Source organism: Protopterus annectens, chromosome 5.part1, assembly GCF_019279795.1.
Source record: "Protopterus annectens isolate FY-2018-M chromosome 5.part1, PAN1.0, whole genome shotgun sequence".
Lineage (NCBI taxonomy): Eukaryota > Metazoa > Chordata > Ceratodontiformes > Protopteridae > Protopterus > Protopterus annectens.
Window position 1 is genome coordinate 64126695 of NC_056736.1, and position 25764 is coordinate 64152458.

A 25764-nucleotide genomic window follows, 5' to 3' on the forward strand; every position below is an offset into this window, starting at 1 on the left:
CTTCTACAGAAGGTAAAGAAAATAACAATGACTCACACAAATCCCATTATATGCCAATAGCATGGGAATTCAAAGTTACTTCCTTATGTGTGGCTTGAGTCATACAAAGTATTATGGGAAAGAGAAAGAGTTGAGGGTGAACCCGATCACGTTGATACATCAAGCCCCATTGGTGGCCATGTTGTGTAAAACAGGCTAAAATTACAAATAAATTACTTAGAGTGATTTTGAGGTGTTAAAATTGGTCAGGAAACAGAGTGAAAAAAACAGCCTTTTTAGTTCTAGGGTGGAGTTTTCATTTAACTATGCCTATGACTTCTACTCTCCCTTAAATAGTTGCATTGATAAGGCAGTCTGTGTCTGCACCAAATATAATGAGAACTTTAGAATCAAACCCTATTGGTAGAATACCCATATAAATAAATTGTATAACAAGAGAAAGAAACTGCTTGTGATGTCCCTGCACTAGCCCAGTAATCAAGGAGCCTCAACCTTAGCACTGGCAACAGTGAGGGACATACACATTGGGAGGATGACAAGTACACACACAGTACATTGCAGTTTAAGAGTACACAGAGACCACAGTCATTCTGGGGCTGATTTCTGCCTCTTTCTCCAGATCCCCAGTAAGACTCCCCACTACCAGAGCTATAGAGTTGAGTCATTAGCCAGGTTCCAAGCCAAGCCCTCCAACACTCATTCTTTTTCCAACTAGTGCTTCATGTCCCTGCCCAAGTAACTGACACACACACACACACTGAGATTTGTTCTATACACGCACGCACACACACACACACACACACACACACACACCTGGGGAAGGCTGGCCCAGGTTTACTAGCTATGTCCCCTTCTGCCCAGAACTCTTACTTATCAGCTAATATAAGGCCCTTACAAAGGGTGTCCAATCCTACTGTGTAATGTTACTAATAAGCCAAATGGCTCAGAACACGTGACATTAGACCTATAAGAAACAAGCAATCTCAGCTACCGTGTCCCCATCACCAAATAAATTAAATCAGGTCATTATCTTTAAAAAATCAATAAAACACAGCTGAACTGGGTCTACAGCATGTCCCTTTAGCTTAGAAGCCCATAACTATAATTAGGACACACAGTAGAACAAAACTCTTTTGTACAGTTAGCTCTGTTTTCCAGCTGTCAGCCTTAGTTTTAGAATAGAGCTTACAGCATAAAACATATTATCTAAGGTAAAACAGTAGCATAAAACATATTAGCTAAGGAAAAACAGTAGCATAAACCTTGAATCGGGTTTAAACTCTTGTGCTCTGTATTAGCCTATCAGGAGCCTTACTCCCTCCCCTGACTAGATACGCAAACAAGGGTTACTTATAACACTCATGTAACCACCATTTTCAAATCCCTTAATGCCTACGGCCCCAGTCGGCTGTTTGGCTATCATTTTATGTTATCCGAAACCTGTATTTAATTCATTTAAAGCATTGTGGAATCTGTATGCAACTAATATTGCAGTAAGTGTACTGTAAAGTGAAGTCTGAGTCTAAGCATCAGAGACTTTCAGTAGAAGTGATTTGTGCATCGTGAATGCTTAAGGCATTTTGAAAATGCCGCAAAACCTCTCCGTTCTTAGTACACTGTGAAGAACAGCGAGCAGAGTGTTCTAGTTAAATGCATTCTCAGAAGTATAATTTGAATATATTGGCCTGCTCTGTTAAATATTTACTGTTGCCTAGATTGAAATAAGGAAAATAGACTGTTGTGTTAAAATGAATTAAGCTGTATAGCCAGATGCTGCCTAGCCTTAAAGTGTGAGCTTACCCCATAGTGTATTAATGTTAATGTTGCTATTGCTCTTTTTCAAGAAAAAGTGCTAACCATCTATCCCCTATCAGGTCTCTTACCCTACCTGGCTTTACCTTGAATGGCTCAGAACACGGGAAATCAGCCCTATAAGAAACAAGCAATCTCAGCTACCATGTCCCCATTACCAAAGAAAGTAAATGTGGTCATTATCTTTAAAAATCAATAAAACACAGCCAGACTGGGTCTACAGCATGTCCCTTTAGCTTAGAAGCCCATAACTATAATTAATTTGGACACACAGTAGAACAAAACTCCTTTGTACAGTTAGCTCTGTTTTCCACCTGTCTGCCTTAGTTTTAAAATAAAGCTTATAGCATAAAACATATTATCTAAGGTAAAACAGTAGCATAAAACATATTATCTAAGGAAAAACAGTAGCATAAACCTTGAATCAGGGGTTTAAACTCTTGTGCTCTGCATTATCCCTGCTGCACTCACCCTTGCTACACTTGGGCTCACTCCGCGACTCACCCAGCCCCCAAATGCCACCCGCCCCTAGAGGTGCTAAATTTATAGATATATTTGCCACTCTTCTAATTACAAAACCAATCAGCAATTGTAGAACCCACCCTAAATATAACACCATCCCTATTTTACTACTGTATCCTTGTCTATTGGCCTCCCACCTCCATTTTTAAATAATTATTATTTACAAACCTCTTCATTGCCTCCACAAGCTTTAACCTCACCTTTCAAATTAAAGCCCTTTTACTGTGTTATACTCCTGCTGATAATTACTTATCTTCTCACAGCATATGAACATCTTTCCCTCCCAGGCCTACACTACCCCAGATCACAGACTGATACTCTTCCTCTTTCACATAACTTTAATCACCCACTACTCCCCCTCGCTTCCAACTCACATACTACAGTAACACAACATCTCATTCGAGCCAGTTATGTTAACCCTAGAACTAAATACTACTACAAACTTTTATTTATACTTCACAAACTTATAATCAATTCACAAACTAACCTCACAATGGACTGGGACATCCACCCCAACCCGGGACCAACCCCATCTGATGCAACCAACCCAATATGCAACTCCCCCACTAGCCTGCAAAACTTAAACAACAACACTACCTCTCCTCATCTGTCACCTAAATATTAGAAGCCTAAATAATAAAATCCACTACCTGCATGCACACATGGCAGTACACTCCCAGATATATTACTGAAACCTGGCTTAAGCCATCCACCACTGACAATGAAGTTATACCTCCAGGTTACAATATATTACGACTGGACCGCACCTCAAAGAAGGGGGGGGGGGTAGCTGTTTTATATAAAACTACACTCATTGTAACTATATCCAACTCTCCTCAAACTGATAAAGCTGAAATACTCATTACAAAGCTACAAATTAACCAACACAAATCTGTAAACATTGGCTGCATTTATATCCCACCAGGTAACAGCACTAATATTATTGAAGACATCCTACAATAGCTGTCAATAAACTGCCCATAAGAAACTGTTGTTCTCGAGAATTTAATATAGACTGGAACATCTGTTCCTCAGACTTCCCTACCACCCACATAAATAGATATGGTTTCTCACAAGTCATAACCTCCACCACTGGAACTAGTAAGCCCAATAACAAAGAAAGTATACTAGATTGGATTCTCATAAATAACCCTCCCCAAGTGTATAAAGCAGGCACCCAACCCGAGAAATAAGTGATCACTTCCTAACTTATATACTCGGACAAAAAACTGATGTCCCTCAAATACCTAGTTTCAGAACTATTAGGAGCAATAAGAGTTTCAGTCAAATGGAACTTCAAATAGAACTGCAGTCTTGTAACTGGAATAGACTAAAACTACTCCCACTAGATGAAGCAGTATTATACTTTAATTCCACATTTCTTACAATCCTTGATGATCATGCACCTACCTGGACCATCAGAACCAAAGAGAGTAGCACCATGGCAATCCAAAGAAACTAGACATAAAATCATAAATAGTAATAAAGCCTGGATCTTTTGGAAAACCAATAAAACCCCAAAGGATCAACTTGTATATAAGCAGCTAAGGAATGATACAAAAAAGTCTATAGTGCTAGACAAAAAAACTATTACTGTAACCTGCCGCATAAACATCAAAATAGACCACAAAATTTCTGGTCTAGTTTAAACAATCTTCTCCACCCAGAAAATACTACTACCCTACCCCCACATCTACCCTCCAAAATCCCCCAGAAAATATTGCCAACACCTTCAACACATTCTTTACGGAAACCATGCAATCCCTTGCCAACCAAATAGGCCCCATTAACCTAGACCCAATTGACCTCATATCCAATACCCACCCCTCCTTTAGCTTTCAATCAGTACCAACATCACTTATCCGATCTTTTATAAAGAAACTGAAACCCACCACCCTATCAGCAGACCTACCCCCCGCTGAATTTCTTCAAAAGGCTGCAGATGGAATAGCATATCCCATCTCAATATTAATCCACCAAACCATTTCAGAAGCATATATCCCCTCCATCTAGAAAATTTCTCACATAATTCCTCTCCATAAAGGGGGTAACTCCACTGATCTATCAGATTACTGGGCCATTGCCATCCTGTCACCTCTGGCTAAAATTGTGGAAAAATGTATCTATAAGCAACTCTTACATTACCTCATTCTGCACAATCTCCTAGCTCCCTCTTAGTATGGATTTAGACCCCACCATAGTACCACCTCAGCCCTTCTATCCTCCCGAACAATAAATCATAATCGTAATGCTAATATGCTCTCCTCTGCTCTCTTTCTTGACCTATCCAAGGCATTTGATATGGTAAACCACCAACTACTCCTTGGCACACTAAAAACTCTTGCCATAGATAGCCTGGCAATATGTTGGTTTCAGTCCTAAGTGGCAGACAACAAGCTCTGCTATGGAACGATAGCTTATCCTCCCTACTGCTAGTCACCATTGGAGTTCCTCAGGGGTCTATACTAGGACCTCTCCTATTTTACAACTTCATTAATGATCTTCATTCAGTCACCCCCAAAGTTACCTGCATTCAATATGCAGATGACTACCCTAATCTGTTCCGCCATTTCCCCGATAGAACTGCAGACCTTATCCAAAAATACTTTCAACAATGTAGAAAACTAGCTCACTGATCAGTGTCTCATATTAAATCAAAATAAAACAAAACTGCTACTCTTCACCCCCACCCGGAAAGGCACATTCCCATCATTTACCATGTTTGTCTTTTGGCTTTTCCAGGTTAGGGGTCGCCATAGTGGAACTCTTGCCTGATAATGATTGGCAGTGGATTTTTATGGTGCTGAGTTCTCAGCCTTGACGCCCAACCAGCAAAGAAGGCACACCCATTCATGCATGCACCTACCTGCATGTCTTTAGACGTCACTTGACCACAGGGAGGACATGCAGACTCCACACAGAAGGCGCTCCAGCCGAGAATCAAACAGGAGACCCTCCTGTTGTGTGACGACAAAGCTAACTACTGCACCATTGCGACCTCTATTCCCATCATTTACCATAACATCTAATATTGGCACCATAATTTCCCCAGAAGTTAATACAAAACTATTAGGTGTAATAGTTGACATTAACCTCAAGTTTGATGCTCACATCGACAAAACCATTAAAACAGTCAATAAGAAGCTAGGATCTTTATATAGGATTAAGTCATTTCTAACCCCAACTGCCAGGACAGCGATTGCCCGAACACATTTACTATCAACCCTTCTTTATGCCTCTCCAATCTATACAAACCTGAGTAAATCTGACCTCAGTAAAGTCAATAGCTGCTACAATAACCTAGCCAGATTTGCCACAGGTTCGGCATATAGAACACACCACTGTCCCTAACCTATGATCCCTAGGCTGGCTAGAGTTACCCTCTCTAATCCAGTATAACCAATTAATAGTAGCCCACAAAGTCCTCTATCAGCTCAAAAGCACACCCATACTCAAAAATATAATCACCCTTTACAGCAGCCTAGAAACCTTCTGCTGTTCTGATAAATGCTGGTACAAACTGTTAAATCCAAAAACTTAGCTGGTGAGTCATCATTTTGCAACTCTGGTGGTAAAATCTGGAACCGACTCCCTGCCGAACTTACAGGAATTCATTCTATAATCCAATTTAAAACGTCTCTCAAAACATACCTAACAACTCACTGGCTGTGCCCCTGTACAAACCCTGACTTACCATCTCACCATTCACTTTACTATCTGGCTACCTGTAGAAACAGTCTTATAATGTCTGAAACATTAACTATTTCACTCAAATGTATTGTACTACTCAATGATGTTACCTTACTTAGCCTTGTACCACTAAAACTGTTTATGTTCTAACAAGAAAATTAATATTGTAAAGTTTGTAAGTATGTATGTATTCCAATAATTCCGTAACTTGTATCTATATGTAACTGTATCTATCTACATGTGGAGCTTTTCTCCCCGGGCCTCTGCTGAAAATGGACCTCTATCCAGTCGGACTATCCCGGATAACAAATGTAAAATAAAAATAAATAAATAAATAAATGGTAGTCTGACCAAGCAAGGCTATTAGAGTGGCCTGTACAGTGTCACCAAATAGATATGCAAGTACTCTTAAGAGCTTAAGTATGTCCCTCAGATATCAGCCACGAAGGTAGGTTTAAATATATTTAATAATAAATAATAAAACAATACTCAATAAACAAGCACAGTTACTTCAGAGTTTGAAATCACAGGAAATATTTTAAAACAACATTGCAGGACAGTCTCAAATAAATACAGAAACCATCTAAACTAATCTTTACTATATTCCTATCTATCTCTAAGAGATACTATGCCCTAAATCTTACTTACAGAGCAAAGCAAGTGCAGATGGTGATGATAATGAGCGGATGTTCTTACTGGGTCCAAAACAAAATACACAGTCTGTCTCTGAGAGAGTTCTTAAATTAATATCAAGCATTACTGCTGGGTCAGCTTGGATGACATCATTTTTTGTCACCTGACTTCAGTTCCCAGGCAGAACAGAAACTTAACATCTCTGTGTGTGAAATGCATCTCTCTCAGATCTTTGCAGAACTTGGAAGTTGTGAAACAATGAAACTCTTTTACGTTTGAAATCTAGCAATTATTTCTGTTCCAAGACAATACAAACACTTCTAGCTCTAGACATTGTCTGCTGCTGAACTGAAACTGAAAAGGTAACACAATCGTAAAACACTTCAATTTTAACTCATTTTCTTGAAGTTTTGCAAGTTAACTTTGTATGTTCCAGCTTCTACTATTAAAACATACATTTGCACCGGTATATAGTTTATATACATTTCTGTTCTTTTCCAGCAGGGTATCCTGTGTTTATATTTTAGCTCAGTACTTTACACATGCTTCTGTATAAATCATATTAGTATTCCCAAATGACATATAATTATTTCAAAATTCCAGCTAGCTAGGCTGCCAGTGTCACACTGGTTAATGCTTATAAAAGATCTCATTGTACCTACCTTGAGAGAGCACTTGAACAAATTAACAAACAGCTTAAGGGAACCAACAGGAAACTCAAAGCTGAGTAAGAACTTAAAATAGGCACTAAAACCAAAAGTACCGCAAATCTGTATTTAACTAGGTCAGGAAGGTAAGAACTAACATCCAGCAATGTTTGGAGTTGGTTCACAATAATAAAATACTCTGAATCAAAATAAATTGCTAATACCCTAGTTAACAAACTTAGTGCATATTTTACTCCACCCACATTTTGAGCTTTTCCACGGGTTCTACAATCATGGCCACCCCTTTTAGTTACTGTTGATCAAGTTTCTCAGCTGTCTCAAAAACGTTACTCTAATTAGCCTCATGGTAAACTATGGAGCACATTATTTCAGACCTCATTAATTTGGACATTGAAAATCTTTTAACCCTGGACCTTCATAGATTCTGCTTTGTCAAAGAAAGATCCTTCCTCTTTAACCTCATTAATTTATCTTAAAATGTAACCAAAGCTGTGAATAGTAGATAAACACCATATCTAGTCCTGGTTAAGGCCTTTGACACTATTCCTCAAGCAGGCATTATTGATAGTTTTGTAAATGCGAATATAAATTCTTGTATTGTATGGTGGATAACTAACTGGTTGTCTGTCATGTGGTAAGAGTGCAAATGCCACTTATGAAAGCCAACGATTTATTAGTGGTGTACCACAGGGCTCAGTTTTGGGTCCCCTCCTATTCACATCTGTTTTTCTCAGACCTTCAGGCTAGCACTCCTGAACGATGGTTAACCACGTTTGCAGATGACTGTTAATTAGGTATTATTTAATAATCTTCAACTGACTTACAATTGCTCCATCATGGATTTAGACCATGTTAACATTTTTGTAAAGTATCATTGTTCATTTTAGTAAACAAAACAGTTTCACTTACATATAGGTGATACATCCCGCCAATCAGACACTGTTGTATGGGGGATCTAGGTACTGTTGTTAATTCCTTATCATTTGACCATCATGTCTTCACAGTAGTTTGTAAAGCTTTCTGTCTTGCTCATCTGATTTCCTAAGACATCTCCACTATATCCAAAGAAGTCTTAATTCCCCCTTTATTGGTATCTTATCAGACCTATTATTGAATATAATGCACCTTTTATCATGGATTTGTCTAAACATATCGCACAACTTGAGAGACCTCAGAGATTTATAACTAATAGGATCAGTGACCTCAAAAATCCTAGTTATCAGGAGAGAGGAGAGGAGAGGCTGGCAGACCTTTTCTCTGTATTCGGCTTTTAAAAGACTCTTCCATTGAGATCTGTCTCTAGTCTTTTGGGACATGAATGATCCAATTTTATTTGACCTTTTATTTCTTTGAAGAACTAATGGTACCTCGAATACTTTTCTAAAGGAACTAAACCTTCATCAGCAGATACATTCATATCCCAATATATCCTTCTGCTTTAAAGCAAACTTCCACTACATGTCAAGCAGAATAACAACTATTAGATGCAGAAATTCTCTCCCAGTCCATCTTGTCTTGTACTCCTTGAGGCTAGAAGGAACTACTGAACTGCGTTTATAGCTAGGTTTGTAATGGCTTGCAGACGTATTGTCTAGTACAGTTTGCTCTGGCAGCAAACTTCCTTTCCTGATCTGTTATACGCAACAATGTGTACAAGTGCTGGCATTAGAAAAAATGTTTGTGGCAGCTGTAAATTATTTTTTGATTACTTTTTGTATATGCTTTGATCATTGCTATTTCTCCTTCCTTTTTACATACTTTCAAAACAGAACATTTCACTTTTTTCATTCATGTTGAGAATTGTACCACTCATTTGATGTTTTAGCTTTACCCTGATTATTTTTGTTTGTGATTGTGCACTTTTGATATTATTATTAATGTCCTTCATTTGGTCACTCTTACAGTAGTATATGCCTTACTAATTATCCCTTTATGTGTGTCATATTAATCTCTTCCGCAGTGGCGTTAGCTATATGGTTTATATCCTGCCAAAGTTATAACAGCTGGCCAGCTCCCAAAGCTTGAGGTCACCTTCCAAGCTCCCCAGTCAGCCAGTTCAAGCTGATCTCAGTAATAAGACAGGTGTGGTGCCAAGGCCTTCAGAGCTTTACAAGCTTTCCTGCTACAGAGAGATTACTCCTCTGTGGGCTTTTGAGGATTAATGGTTGGCTTGTGCTTTTCTATTGCTGGACAGATTAGTTCACTTAGAGAAAAACCTTCACATTTTAAAACTGTTTTAGTCTTTGCTGTTTAAGAAAGTTATTTTTAAGCTAGGAGCTTGTGTTTTAAGTAACTGTCACGGGACTTAAATGTACTTTTAAAATGGAAGAGCACTTTTTTCCCGTCTGTTTTAAGTCATTTAAAGTCATTCGAAAACACTATATGTGAAGTTGTTCTATCTCGCCGTTCATTCTTACTGATGGGTTCATTCTTACTGATGGGTTCAGAGCCGATCCTCGGCTCCGACTCGGCCAACTGCAAAAGCTCGAGGTCTTCAACCAGCTCGAGGCCAACTCCCTATCCCATGATGCACCTTGAGCTTCACTCAGATCTCATTTGCAGCTGCAGCTAGATCAAATGCTCACCAGCTCTGGCCAGTGAAAATTGTTTTTTTCTTTTTAAGACTTTGTTAAAACTTTGCTAAAAACCTTAAATTAGATAGTTTAATTATAAGTTTCCGTTATTATGGTAGTTAAGCATTTTCTTAGTATGCCTCATCAAGAGAAAGAGAAATCCAAATCCGGATTTAAAAAATGCCCAAGGTGCGGGCAAAAGATGTCCATCACCGATGGGCATACTGACTGTGTCTATTGTCTAGGTGAGGTGCACCTACAAGAAAACTGTTCAATATGCCACTCTTTTAGTGCTAGAGTGTTGCATGAGCAGAAAAGGAAACTATTGGATAGAGGTCCGTTTAAATCCTCTTTTCTGGAGGCACTGGATAAGCATGACAAACACTCTAAGACTTCTTTGAGTTCTTTGGAGCCAAGGAAAAGCCCATTGACTTCTAAATCTGGACCAAGTACGGCTTCAACATTGGCTCCACAGTCATCAGAGCTGACTGTTGCTGCGGTTAGGATCTGGTCCCTGACATTGGAGCCGCTATCTCCTACATTGAAATCCCCCATTTTGCAGTCGGTGGCTTCATCCATACATTCTTCTCGGGCCTCAAGCATACTGTCAGATTTGGACGTGAAGCGTGTGGTGCAGAGGCTTATGCAGACACTGACGCTTGCCAGAATATTATCGGCACCATTCCCTGGGACTTCATAACCATTCCCCCACTGTCTTCTGTTCCTCCTCTGATCTGCCTCAAAGTTTCAGAGGTGGAGAGCTCAGAGCTGATGATAGGTGGAGCCCTTGGGGCTGACATCTAACTTAGGGTTGTCTGTCCCGAGTTCCCTGATATCTTCAATGCCAACCGAAGGATCTCTGAGCCGATGTTCGCCGATCGGGTCCAGGGAGGACAGTCGGACCGACTTGTCTGTTCCGATTTTGCCTCTTGGGGCCTCGACTTGAGTGAGCTCAGCTCCGACATCGGGCTCAGAGCCCTCTGTTCTGGTGCCGAGAGTCTTCTTCATCCTTGGTTCTGGGGGATTCTTCGCGTTGGGACTAGGGTGCCTTTGATGCCATGAGGAGGGTACTGTCCACACTGACAACCACACCATCAGAACCAGCACCTCCCTCCCTCAAAGCACTGGTGTCTACCTCTACAACACATGCTCCATTTAAACGTAGAGACCCTGAGCCTCAGGAAGCCCCATTGGGTGAGCCATGCTCTTCCGAGATCTCTCCAGAAGCTCCCACTGAAGAGGTTCCCAGGAAGAGACTTTGCAGGAGGAAGCATCTGGACTCCCTCCAGGAATCTGTCACTTCAGGCACTGACTTAGATGAGTCAGAAGGGTCCCCACATTCCCCCTTGGAGAATATCTCATTTGCAGATATCCTGGAAATTCTTAAACAGAGGGGTGGCTGGAAATTCCTTAACCCTACTGATGATGAGTCAGTCCTCCTGAAGGCTTTTGGGTCTCAACCCTCCACCTTTTGGGTGTCTCCACCCTTTGATGAGTTGATTGAGTTACTCTCTCAAAGGGAATGGGAGTCCCCGGACACCAAGGAGCCTGTTCCCAGGAGGCCTAATAAGTTTATAACTTGCCCCTCAAGACAAGACATTTCTAACTAAAGGAGTAAGCATTGATGCCATGGTGGTGGTGGCAGTGGCCACCAAGAAGGAGCTATCAGAAACTTCTACGTCTGATCATCCTCCTAATAGAGATTCCAGGATCATCGGCAGACATGGGAAGCATATGTTTAGTTCGGCCGCTTTTGTTCTTCGATCGCTGAACTATGTCACACATTTTACTAGGTTGTAAAGAGATCTCCTGAAGGAAGTAGGAGACACTCTGCAGGGTTCAGTGGCTGCAGGGGATTCAGAGAAGGTAACTTCCCAGCTCTCTACCCTTAATTCTATAGTAAACTCTTCCATGCGTCTGGTTTCGTATGCAGCTGATGGAACGAGCAGAGCATCGGGTACAGGAATTGCCCTTAGAAGACATTCCTAGATGCGCCTATGTTTCTCTGTGGAACCCTTTAAGGCTTCCTTTAAAATACCCCTTTCGACGGCTCGTACCTTTCTGGACCAAAAGTGAAGGAAATGCTTACTAGGAGTGAGAAAGACCGAAGGTGTCTGCCGTCGGAGTATGTCACCCCCCCATTAGACCTTTCCCCAAAGGTAAGGGGGAAGGGAAACTGTGGTTCCTTAAATCTCAAGGGCCTTTCCAGAACACTCGTGGTGAACCCCCCTCTAGAGGCAGAGGAGGGGGAACTAATGGAAGACTCCAACCACGTGGCAGAGGGCGTCCGCAGAATCAGGGCAACAGAGATCAGTTCTTTGGGAAGCCCTATCAGCACTCCTGAGAGGAGGCCTACCTGTCCATCTCTGGAGGCAGTCGGGGGACGTCTTTCTTTGTACCTAGATGCCTGGCTAAAAATAAAAAAACAGCTGGGAACAAAGGATAATATCCAGAGGATATTCAATTCCCTTTGCCACACCACACCCCCATGAAAATAATCCCAGACACCCTACTCAGTCACAGGGAACAAGCCACCATAGAGGTTCAAAGGTTGCTGGAAAAAAGTCACCCAACCAGTCCTAGCAAACCAGAGAGGATCTGGAACTTACTCAAGATTCTTTTTGGTTCCAAAAAGAATGGGACTAGAGACCCATTCTAGACCTCAGCAGACTAAACAAGTCGGTAAAAAAGACAAAGTTCTGGATGGTCATGCTACAGTCAATACTCTTTTGGGGAAAGACAATTGGATGTGCTTGATAGATATCCAGGATGCATACTACCACATAAAAATGGACAGGCCATCCCAGGGATCATCTACTCTTCTGGGTTGGAGCCAGTCATCAGTTTCACACTCTGCCCTTTGGACTCACTACAGCCCCCAGAGTGTTCACCAAATTCGTGGCAGTAGTCACGGCTCACCTAAGACATTTGGGATTCCAGGTGTTTCCATACCTAGACAACTGGCTCCTTACTGCCACCACCAGGCATCAACTCATACAAGCAAGGGACACAACTTTAAACCTCTGCAGTCAGTTGGTGATTACCATAAACTCAGAAAAATCTGCCTTGTCGCCATCACAACAGGCCATTTTTATAGGAGCAGAGCTAAATACATTCACAATAACCTTAAGCCTTCCTCCAGAAAGAGTTTGTCTTTTACAAAAACAAATCCTAGACCTGCTTCCAAAGGAAAAATCCCTGGTCTCAATGGTACTCAAATTGCTAGGAATGATGGCGACAGTGATCATTGCCATTCCTCTGGGTCGAATGCATATGGGAGTACTGCAGTGGCTCCTGTTCTCTCAATGGTCCTTTCAGGAACTTCCAGTGTCACACAAAATCATAATGACGAATATGTGCAAGAAGGACCTTCAATGGTAACTGACATCTCACCAAGTTACTCTAGGCTGCCCCTTTGTTCTACCCACTCCTATAGCCATGGTGAACATAGACGCTTCCTTGATAGGTGTGGTGTGCATTATCAAGGAAGAACAGCCCAAGGCACGTGGAAGAAGCACGAGGCTCATCTGCATATCAATGTCCTGGAGTTAAGAGCAGTATTTCTAGCGTTGCAGTCCTTTCAAGACTCTCTCCCTCTGGGAACAGTTGCAATTCAGACAGACAATATGTCAGTGGTCTGTTACATAAACAAACAAGGAGGAACCAAATTTTACCTCCATAGTGTCAAGAGGCTTTGAGAGTATGGCAGTGGGCAACTTCCACCCAGCGCTTTCTGATAGCAGTGCTTATCCCGGGGAGATCCTATGTGATAGCAAACAAGCTAAGCAGGGCAATTCTTTTGCCTCATGAGTGGTCCCTAAAGAAACAAGTAGCAGAATGGATTTTCCACAGATGGGGCCAGCCTTGCTGCGATCTGTTTGCATCCTCAACAAACACAAAATGCAGCAGCTACTTTGTCCTAATTCCTCCGCCGGGGGATGCCACTGTGAACAATTGGCCCCTGGGTCTCCTTTATGCTTTCCCTCCAATACCCCAAAGTTTTACAGAAAGCAAAGACTCTGGGAAGGACCATCATCTTAATAGCCCCTTACTGGCCTTATCAAATTTGGTTTCCCTCCCTTCAGCCTTATCTGTTGGAAGAACCTTGGATTCTGGACCCGGTTCCGGATCTTCTGATTCGTTCATTAGGGGCTCTCCATCCTTCTCTTCACTCCCTCAAACTGACAGCTTGGCTGCTCCAATTTCAAACATAGCCAGGCTTCACAACCTCTCAGCTGAGGCTCAGCATATTTTAGCATCCTCTCATAAATCATCTACCAGAAAGTTATATCTTAGTAAATGGAAGATATTTTCTATATGGGCGTTTCAGAATGATATTGACCCATACCTAGCTTCAATTTCATCCATTTTGGAGTTTTTGACTAAACTTTTCAATGAAGGAGCTGCTGCAGCTACCATTGGAGTTCAATTAGCAGCAATCTTGAACTTTCATCTTGTTGTCCAGGGTTCTAATATCATGTCACATAGAATTTCAAAGCCTTTCTCAAGGGTACTGTTCATTTGAGAATGAAAGCTCCAGCCATGCCATGGAATCTACATTTTGTTCTTTCCCGAGTAATATTACCCCCTTTTGAACCAGCCTCATCTTGTGATTTGAAATATCTGTCATGGAAGACCGTATTTTTAATAGCTATTACTTCTGCTCGGAGGATTTCTGAGTTACAGGCCTTGACCATCAAACCTCCTTATTTGATTTTCCATAATAAAAGAGTCTCGCTCAGAATGAATCCATCATTTTTACCCTAAGTTTGTTCAGAGACAAATCTCAACCAATCTATTGAATTGCCCGTTTTTCCCTAAATATAATTAGATACTATTTGTGCAGCAGCTACTTGGTCAAGGCTTAATACCTTCATCAGTCATTACAAAGCAGACAAGGCCTCCAGGGACAGGGCTTCCTTTGGTTCCATTGTCCTGAAGAACATTCTCCCGTGAGCCACCCAAGAAAGATGGTGCTTGGGACGCTACCCGTCAGTAAGAATGAACGACGAGATCGAACAACTTCACATAAAGAAGTTATGTACTCACCATAGCATTCCATGTAAGTTGTCCATCTCACCTTCATTCTTACGTCCCACCCTCCAACCATCATCCAGACGTCTTGAGGACCGAGATTTCATTTATATCTTGGTGTATTGTCTCTTATCCAGTTCTTAGAATGGCATATCAGTAGTGATAGGTAGCCAGTTGGCAACAAATAAGATCAGAGGGAAGCTCAAGGTGCATCATGGAATTAGGGGTGTGGCCTCGAGCTGGTTGAAGACCTCAAGCTTTTGTAGTTGGCCGAGTCAGTAAGAATGAAGGCGAGATGAACAACTCACATGGAAAGTTAATGTGAGTAAATAACTTTTTTTGTGGTGAATTTGTGTTTATTTTAATTTTGGGGGCTAAGTGTTTTAAAGTGCTTTTTACAGTTTTTTTTTTTTTTGGGGGGGGGTTGACTTTTAAAAACTTGAAAATTTTATCATTGCTTGCTGCTTGTTTTCCCTGGAAGAGTCATCATTTTCAGCTTGACCATTGAACGATCAATCAGTCCCACAGTCTCTCCTTCAGTCACAAAAAGATAAAGTTAAGCAAACAGCCTTTGCCAGCATAGTTGGCCAACAGTTTGCTTACACTGCAGGTGGGTGACTTTGCTGTGGCCATAGCTTGTTCTTCTAACCACTGATCTTTTACCCCAATTCCCTCTGGTGTAGCACCAGCAGCCATTATGGACCAGGGGTTAGCCACATAATCTGCAGCTGTTGGGGTTCTCTCACTGGGCAAAGGAGAGAGGCTTTTGTCAGTCCTGTAAGAGGGAACATTGTAAGGCTGTTGTGCTCATCCCTGGGGAAGCTAGTGCTGACATTAATAAAACTGTTGGTTTATTTTCCCTGTCAAAAAACACCGGAAAATTAAATATTTATCTACTCCTCAAATTTCCTTAGACAGGAGTAGTTTACTGTGCCTGGCTAAGGGTTTAATTCATGCTATTGATCCTTCTTTTAAGTTGGTTTCTGGTAAAAGAAGGAGTGATACTTCTTTCCTGAAAAGATCCAAGATTCTGACCGCTCACCCAATTTTGGCAAAAAACAAAATAAACGGTCTCAACAAAATACTGGTAAATAGAAGTTTAAGAAGAAATGTCTGGGGGGGTTCCAAAAAGAATTCAGGACCTCCCCCCCAAAAAAATAAGGGTAGTTTTACAGATCAGAATGACTCTCTAAGGGAACCTGTTCATTTCTTGTGATGGTAAGAAGGGACAACCTGTTTCAAAACAGGCTATTTCCAAATGGTTGTCTAAGGCTATTACCTTTTGTTATATTCACCGTAACAAAACTATTCAAAGTAGTGTCAAGACCCACTCTACCAGGGCTCTGGCTTCATCTATGACTTTTTGGAAATGCTGCTGTTTCTTGAATACATCTAGAATCCACCTTAGTCCTCTATACATACGTTTACAAACATTTCATGCTTAAGTTCTTTTCTAGGTCTAGATCAGGCTTTGCTTAGACCATCTTTTAGGTGGTCCTGGATTCCTGTGCTTTCACCTCCCAAATGTAGTAAGCTAGGTTAATCTGCCCATATATCTGAGGCTACTGCTGCAGTGATCAGTATGATGAACACATTGCAATATAAATAAATTAACTGTAACAGTAACTGTTTGGGTGATCACTGCTGTAGTAGCCGCTCCTTCCCCTCATCCCCCTCGTTTCTTGGTGTGTTGATTTTTGCCAGGTTATGAATAATTATTTTTTGTTCCTAACATTGTCCTTTCAGGTCTCAGCCTCCCTCTCTCTCTTAGCATGAAACCAATGAAGGGCTTGGTACCAGCCCTGACTTTTTACTTAGTTCAACTTCAGCTGGCTGACAGAGAGTGGAAGATGCCATGAAGGTTTGAAGCTAGCAGGCTTGTTATATCCTTAGAAGGGTATTACCCATGTAGCCAAGGCTACTGCAGCAATGATCATTCAAACTTCTACTGTTATGTTAAGTTTACTTACTCAACTATACTTTTTAGGAGTAATATATGTTCTAAACACAACCAAAATCTCTGTCAGAGCCCATCTCTAACTCCGTGCTCCCCCATCCCTTTCTCTTTGCCTATACTGCATTGATTCCTGGAAGGCAATCTTAAATCTGCAGTCCAAACTTGTGCTTAGTCTCATTCCACTCTATTACTTTTCTCTTTAGAGTTATTTGGTCTTAAAACTTTTTCTTTGCAATTTTTTTTTTCTAGTACATTCCAGCCCCTTTTTGCCCATTTTCTATATTTTGACTTGCAGGCATTACTATTTGCTCTTCTTTCTTGTTAATTAAGTCATTTTATCTGCTTCTGCCATTTTCTGCCCTTTACCATTAGTCACATCTCAAGGAAGGCTGAACTCCTCCATAAACAGCTCACTTGAGACTCTCTAGCAGCTCCTGGTGGTTTCTGGACTATTTCCTTACTCTTTCCATTCTTATGAGTCAAAATTTGCAACATAAACATTTTGGAGCTCCTGACCTCTGGCAGCAATCCTCGCCACAGATTATTTTCGATTATAAGCAGTATATATAACTTAAAATAGTGGAGCTCAGAAAAATGTGACCAGCTGCTTAAGCAGCTACAGTAACATCATCTATTTTTTAGTTCCCTACTGCCCTTCATTAGTCAGTTTCCTTGGACATTCTGCTTTCATGCTTTACCTCTAGTTCATTTTCCATTTACTCATGCAATTCAGATACAGTAGCTCAGCTGTCCATTGTTCTGTGCTTGTCTGAGGGTTACCCTAAACTGGAAAATGCCATTTAGAGTCCTTACTTTACACTGGTATCTCAGCTTTATTTGGGGACTCTTAACTGTGCATCTTTCTTTTTCTTGACACAAGTTCCATTTTCTCCTTACCTTCTTCATCCGTAACTGCTATCAACTTAATACAAACAAACAAATGATTATTAAGTATGAGGATGGTGAACCTGGGTTTGTGTTTTGGAAATGTCTGTGTTTATTCTTTTTCTGAAAATCTTACCCTTCTCACTGGGCTAAAGAACTGACAATGACATGTCTCATATCCATTAACCTGGGGAAGGAAGTGCCCATTTAGATTATGCATTTGTATAATTCCTTAAGATACGATCCCTGAAGCGGGACTTCCAAGATGGCTAAACCCTGAATAACAGCTTAATTTCATCTCTGTCTGGGTGAAAACTGAATCTCGGACGAGTGAGCCAGTGAATTTGTCTTTTTGGATAAACCCAGCAATTGGCTAGTAAGTGCGATGCCGGCAAAAAGGATATTCAGAGAACCAAAAGAAATAATCTCAAAAGGTGAAGAGAAAACAGTGGGTGGGAAGCATCCTCCAGCTGTTTGGCACAAAGAATTTCAAGCCCCAGCTTTGATGCAAGACACAACTTCCAATAATTTAGAGGAAAAAAATAAGTCAGATTTGCTCAGAGTGGATAAAAATAAATGAAACACTGAAGGAGTATTTCAACTGAAATAAATGAATGGAAAAAAATGGAAGAAGCTTTAAACAGATATTTGCACGAGCTAATAATACTGCAAAAATCATAGGTCAAAATGAAGAAAAGGCCGACTATGAGACTGCTCAAGAAGAGATGTTTCAAAATGGTAGACTTTGAGAACAGAGCACATAGGTAAAACCTGAGATTTTCTGCTGTACTAGAGCAACTGGATGAATCGGACTGTATTAATTTTATGAAAGCACAAATAAGCAACTGGACTGGTATTTCACAGCAGGAGTTGTTAATTGAAAGGGCACATTGTCTCTATGCTCCAAACCTGGCCATGAGAAAGCAGCCCAGACATTTAAAATAGTAAAGATGCAAACCTACAAGCTGAAAGAATTTATTCTGACAAAACTTGACAGATGGGATAGTGTACTAAAAGAGGGAGATAATAGAGTGTTTGTGTTAAATAATTACTCACTGTACACCAGGCAAAAGAGGAGTACATTTATTCTAGTAATTAGGGAGTGTCAAAAAGCAGGTGAGTTTCAAGCAGCTGTATCCAGCTATTTTCAGAATATTTTTCCTGGGGGAACCAAAATCATTATTTGATGCTGAACATTTTAAGGAGAAAATACAACAGCTTGTCTAACAAGATAACAAGAAATGAGCTACCAAACAGAAAGGGTTTCTACTTATTATTCTTCTGATGATAAAGCCCGTAGAGAGACTATGCCAGTGAAACCTTTTCTAATGTTCTAAAGGAAAATGCTTGAAAGAACGAAGAAGTGCAAGGTTTGGCTAGAAAAGCTAGGAGTATTTTGGAAATGAACCAGCAACTGGATTTGGAAGATGGATCAACAGGAAGAAAACTAGCAACTCAGAAATTGTTGAATAAATGTGGGATTACAAAACATTAATTACATGTGGGAAATATGACAGAACAAGAAAACCTGGAAGTATTAGACTTATGGCTTTGTTAAACTTGTGGGGGATTGCAAAGCATATTCCCTACTTCATGTCATTAATGTTTGGAAGAACATTTAGGAGAGAAGATGAATGAAGAGTTAACTGTAAATAAAACAAAATTTTGTTCTTAACAGTATTTTTATAATACATGACATATACGGCATGCTATAAAGTAAAGCTTTTTCAGTTATTTTTTGTGTTATATGCATAAAGTTAATATGTGCACTTATTTTTCCCCTATTGTTCAGCTTTAAGAAATGTAGCCACTTCAGTGTGAAAAAACAGAAGAAAGTCTAGACAAAAGAGCATGTTAAAAGAAAAATTGATATGCTTTTATTACTTTTGCATAAGCGAATGACTGAATTCCCTGTCTTGATTTAATAAGTTTTAAGGAGAAGCAAATAAATAAAAGAACACTGAATATATAATTAATGTATCCCTCTAGCACATTAATGTTCGCAGTGAGATATCTGTAGTGGAAGGCAATGGTCTATGTGGTTCTTATCTTTCAATGGAGGCAATCTGACAAGCAAGGGCAATAAAAATAGAATACTTCCTCCAGTGGCTAGGGGATGTTTTCTGAAAGCATTCAAGTTGTTTTCTATGTTTGAGAGAGGACTAAAACTAAGACAAAAACAGACAGCACTTAATAGAAGTAGAAGGCACAAGCTGTATGATAAATCTTTGCATGGTTAACCTTCATTTTAGGTTAATTCAGGCCTGTGAGTGTGGCTGTTAGTCTGGGACAATTGCTCCTATTAGGAGGGTTAAACTTCATTATTTGAAGATGTACATAGTTTTTTTGTGTTAGTATTAAGTTAATAAGGTGTGTGTGTGTGTGTGTGTGTGTGTGTGTGTGTGTGTGTGTGTGTGTGTGTGTTTTGAGGGTTTTCATTAAAATGAAACATTTTGTAAGATGTGACTTGGATTCAAATGGATGTCACAGGAAACAACTTGTATGAAAGAGCAACCTGCCAAACATTAGTCTGTGCATGTAACATAAAAGGTGAAACTAGACATTTTAAAAAAAGCTGTTATACATAACAGTTGGGAATAATTATCATAATGACACTTTCCATATTATCTTTAAATGTGGTTTCACAGATATATGCAAAAAAGACAGAGTAGTGAATTATATTAAAAATATACAGAGTGGAAATAGCTATGCTGTAGGAGACAACTTTTGGACAGAAATAAGCATGTGAATTTGATGAAGGATTCAGGATGGTTCAATAGCATATCTGGAACAAAGAAAAAAAGGAAATGCTTGTATTAATTATGAGAGAAGCTAAAATAGTGATGGAAGAGGGGGAAACCAGATGGTGTTAGATTTATAGTACTAAGGGGCTACTAACAAGTAAGGAAGATTATGTTGGCATATATTTATATTCTACCTAAAACTGCTGCAGTGATGCTTAAGAAAATTCTGTGAGAAATAATCAGCTTTCAGCATTGAATACTACTTGTACATCGGGACTAGAATTTGATTTACAACAATGAGGATGTATCTGGGGGCCTGGAAGGGAAACATTTACAAACAAAGATTTTAGAAAAAAATACATGAAAATATTTGGTATGGAATATGTGAATTCATTAGGAATTGGAGAATTTACGTATTATTACCCAAGGTACAAAAACAGGGCAAGGCTCGACAGAAATTATATCCCACATGAACTTGAGCATTTAATTGAGATTTGATACACATCCAATAACTGTTTCATGTTACATACCAATAATAAGTACAATAAAAATGCAGAGTAATAAAATAAAAATGAGACACTGGCACTTCCCCACCTTTCTGTTAACAAGAGAAGAATTTAAGGAATGGGTAGTGGGAATTATTCTGGAGTTATTAGAGAACATATAAATTTCTTCTGAAAATAACTAGGGAGTAGGATAAAATTAAAATGGAGTTTAAAAATAGGTTGGATATAAAAGAGAAAGAGATATAGTTAAGAGGTAACAATTATGTAGGGAGACTGACATAGGTTAAAGTATTGCAAAATAGGGAGAATCTCACAGAACAAGAAAAAGCGCAATTGCAGAATGCTAAATAGAAAATAAGGGACTACCTTGATAATATTTAGAAAGACTGCTGTTAGGCAAGTGTTTTTTGATGATAATGCCTGGGCACAAAAAAACTTTAGCACACCGGCTCAGGCAACAGAAAGTAGAAGAGGTTGCTGCCAAGCTTAGGGAGCCTATAATAAGCAAAATAATCAGAAAGCATGTAGAGGTATTACATTTTTTTTGGAAATGTTATAAAAATCTGTATAAAGCAGAAAAATCCGGAAATCAAGAAAAAGTAAAAATGGAAATATTTATGGAAGAATTAACTATGCCAAGGTCAGAGACAGATGAGGCTCATTTGCTAACAGGATAGGAAGAGCTGAGATATAAATGGTGATGTATAACCAATCTACAGGAAAGTCCCCAGGAATAGATGTCATTCTTGTGAAAGTTTGGAAGTTAGGAAGGAAGAATATATTACAGATCTGGAAGGTTTTGTTCTACAGTATTTCAAAAGGAGGAGAAGCACCAACATCCTTGAAGAAAACTGTGGTGAATATAATACCTAAAGAGGGTAAAGACCCATCAGATCCAGCTTCATATAGAGCCATTGTGATTATAAACCATGCTTATAAAGTGTTGTCTATAATTGCTAAAAGAATGGCAAAGGTGATGCCAAAACTGATAGATGTGGATCAACATGGAGGGGAGACAAACATTTGACAACATTAATAGAATAATGATGATCCTGAGGGAAGCAGAAAGTAAGAAAATACTGCTGTTGTTGGTGGGTTTTGATGCAGAGAAAGTATTTGACAGAGTAAGCTGGGATTTTATGAGTAGGGCAGTGAAAGCATTTGCATTCCCTGGTAAAATTATAAGGCTTATTAGGAGGATATATGAGGAATTGGAAGTAAAAATTAAAGTGAGGTGGAGTTCCTCTCTGATAAGTTCTGTTTGAGCCGGGGAACCAGGCAGGGGTGTTCTGCTTCCCCTCAATTATTTGTGTTGCATTTAGCACCAGTGGCAAAGAAAATAAAGTACTCAAAAATTCAAGGATATAATTGGTATGGTAGTCAAGAAAAGTTGGCTTTGTTTGTAGATGATGTTTCTTTATACCTGATAAAACTATAAAAGGACATTTTAGTGTTGTGAAACATTCTGAGAGAGTTTCAAGTTTTTTTAGGATGCAAAATTAATGAAGGTTAAACAAATACAATAGCTGTAAACTATGTGCCACACACAAATTGGTTCAGCAATACCCATATTTTTGGGGATATGATAAAAGGAAGTACGTAGTATGGATTAAAAAGGATTCTGTTGTGGCAGTTAAGGATATGTGGGAAGAGATTAAACAAAAGGTAATACAAAAACTGAGAAATTGGAAGCTCTCTTTTGTGTGGTATGGAAAGCAAGATACAAGCAGTGAAAATGTTTTTAGTCCCTTTAGGTGTATACACAGACCAGGTATATTTTTATCAACCTGAGGAGAAGTTGTGCAAGGCAATTAATAAAGAGCTGAATGATTTTATCTGGGAGGGAAAGAGGGAATGAGTCTAGTGGGATAAGTTGACTCCTCAAATAGAACAAGGTGGTTTAGGATTACCTGATTTAAAGGGTTATGTCAGAGGTACATAGTTAAGGCTGTTTATATGTAGCATGAAGTTATAATTCACAGTGGAAAGGGATGATGATGAAACAGGGGGAAGCACAAGAACCCAGGAGAGCCTGGGATTTTGGATGCAGAATAACAATAACCCTAAAGAATATTATATTCATAAAGTAGCAGAAAGCATTATAACTTAAGAACTAAGCTAACAAGGGGATGGAAAAAAAAATAGGCAAGAGGGGGGGCTATAATTTACATGAGAAAACGGTCTGAGGAACCAAGATATGGGAAGCAAATAATTAGAGTGGGAAATAATAGAATGGGAAGAAGCCAAGAATTTATATGGACTGCAAGCTAGAGATTGCCTTCACTATTAAGGCTTAATATCAGAGAATAGGCAAAGGGAAATAAATAGGATTCTAAGTGAAAGACCAGTACTGGTAGAAATGTTTCTAGAAAAGAGAAGCTCCTGTTAAAAAGAGGTAATTATTAGAGCGTATTAAATATTGGATGATAACTAGGAATCAGTCAGAGAAGGTTTAAAAGGATTGTGTACAGATTTTGTGACTACTGCTATCTTTACTTTTTCCCTTTTAGGGGGAGTGTGCAGTAACAAGTTTTGAATCCAAGAATCTTTTTTTTGCCCTAAATATCCTTGACCATGCATTTATTCTTCTACCCCTGTTGATTCATTAGTTCTTTTCTTGTTCTGCGTGGCATTACTTTCTCTGACTTCCATATTAATGCTATCGCATTCCCCTCGATTAGTCTGATTACTGAGCATGAAGTGCTTGGTCCTTTTGTCTTATCTTGTTTCAGTAATTTTGCTTCTTATGCATGCCATCTCACTGGAGCACAGCCATATGGTTTATGCACTTCGAGGCTAGCCTTCATTTCTTCACCAAAGGCTGGTTTTGGAGTGAGAACCCCCCTTCCCTGTTCTGCTAGAGTCAGCCTTCCTGTCATTTAATTATATTGAGCCCAGCCAACATCTCAGATTCTGAATCCAGTATTCCAGTGCTGGTGACCAGTGCTAGTAATTAGAGATCCAGCCCTCATCTCTTTTGGAACTAGCTTGATTCAAAATCTTTTACTTCAGTGTTTAAAATTGCTGTCTTGAGGAGTGGCATCCCCTACTAGTAGCTTTATAATGCTGTGCTTTAGCTATTTCCTTTTCTTTCTTTCTCTCAGTGATATAGCTTAGGCTGTACTGGCAGGGCAGATAATCCCATCCAGTCCAGCTGCCATAATAGTTCGAATGATCTCTTGGATCTTACCACTGTAAACTAATTCTATTAGGAAACCTGGCACTGCTAGTGTAGGAAATGATGAACTGCTGGTTAAGCAGGCTGCTTTATAGTTTTTGCGTTCTGCTGCTATCAACTGCATGCAGAAGTTTAAGAGAGTAACATTTTGTTTGACAGCTGTCTTTCAATATCAAATCATAAAGTAGTTGCAGTTAATCATCACAAAATAAAGTGCATATGTGTAAGGTTTTTTTTTTTTTTAATTTTGTTATTTGCAGATCAGACCGAATGAAATGTCAGAAAACTGTTTCTGGATAACCGCAGATGAAGGGAAGTACGAGACTCCTGACTTGCTTGGTGAATTAGAGTTTAACTTTGGCACACAGAAGCAAGGTACAGTTTTAGTATAACCTTAGATAAGCCTTTTCTGTTTGTTTTGGAGTATGCTCCACTTGTCGGTTGTATCTTTGATTTGTTGTTGACTTTTTGATTTCATTTGAAATTAAATTGGCATGTATTTCCTGTGATTTTTGTTTCATTTAAGGATAACATGAATAATGTCTAAACTTAACAGGAAAAAAGTGTTCAGAATAGCAGAATATTTCTAATAGTGATGTTTTGAAAATAAAGGTGTTTATTAAGTGTTTATTAATAATGACCATCATGGTTTTAGCCAGGTATAGAACGTGCATCGGGGAAAACACATTTTAGGAATATATATTTCATTTTGTTGCATAATACGATATGCCAGAAATTGAAACTGGATAGGAAATATATCCCTTGTATTTTTATTATAATTTAATTTTATGCATTTGTGTTTTAAATGAATTCTTTTCAGAATGTCTGATTGATGAAGTGGGTTTTTGTCTTGCATGTTACATTGGAGTTTTTTTCTTACAGTAAGTGTGTGGTCCAGAAACATATGCCGTTTGGGGTGTTGGTGTGACTATGAGAGAACTGCATCCGGGCTGTACCTTGATCACCATTTTAAGTTGTCACATCCAGTTACTTTTAAAAATTAATTGTAGTGATGCTCTTTAGAATATGTTCTGGATCACTAGAAAAGGAAGTAAGCAGTCTGAATTAGTTGCTGATGGTTAATTGCTAGCTGATCAAGGTGCAGTTGAATTGAACTCTGTATATAATGTAAGGTTTTGTACATTCTTATTGATAAACCAATATAAATTGCTATATCAGGAGATATGGTTGATGGAAGACATCAGGGACCCATCTCAGTAGATTGTATGCCAGCATAAGCATTAGATAAAGAAATGTATCCTTTTCTTCTTGTCCTAGGTATAATTTATTTTTAGTGTCCTAGAAATTTTAAACAGTTCTGCCCCCATACACACACATTCTATGGTCTGTTTACAGTTATCAGGCACTACTGTTCACCTTGTACATGGGTATTCTGCAACATTAACATTAGCCTGCAATATTCATTTTTCTTGTTGCAGTAGGGCTAGTTGTTTTGCCCCACTGCCTAATCCAACCCTTCATGGTCAAATGGCCCACTCGTCTCATTCACTGGGTGAGAGCTAACTGTTAAATCTACTTAGTTGTGTCCTTGATGACTGCAT

The 25764-nt window shown here is 39.4% G+C and overlaps 1 protein-coding gene across 3 annotated transcripts in view; it reads left to right on the forward strand.

The window, feature by feature from the left end:
• The window catches only part of DIAPH3 (diaphanous related formin 3), a 4946160-nt gene that overhangs the window by 2414531 nt on the left and 2505865 nt on the right, over positions 1 to 25764 (forward strand). For all 3 annotated transcript variants that reach the window (XM_044072887.1, XM_044072888.1, XM_044072889.1), the window contains one exon: positions 24463 to 24577. In XM_044072887.1, coding sequence (XP_043928822.1) covers positions 24463 to 24577 — 115 coding nt within the window. The remainder of the gene's footprint in view (positions 1 to 24462; positions 24578 to 25764) is intronic.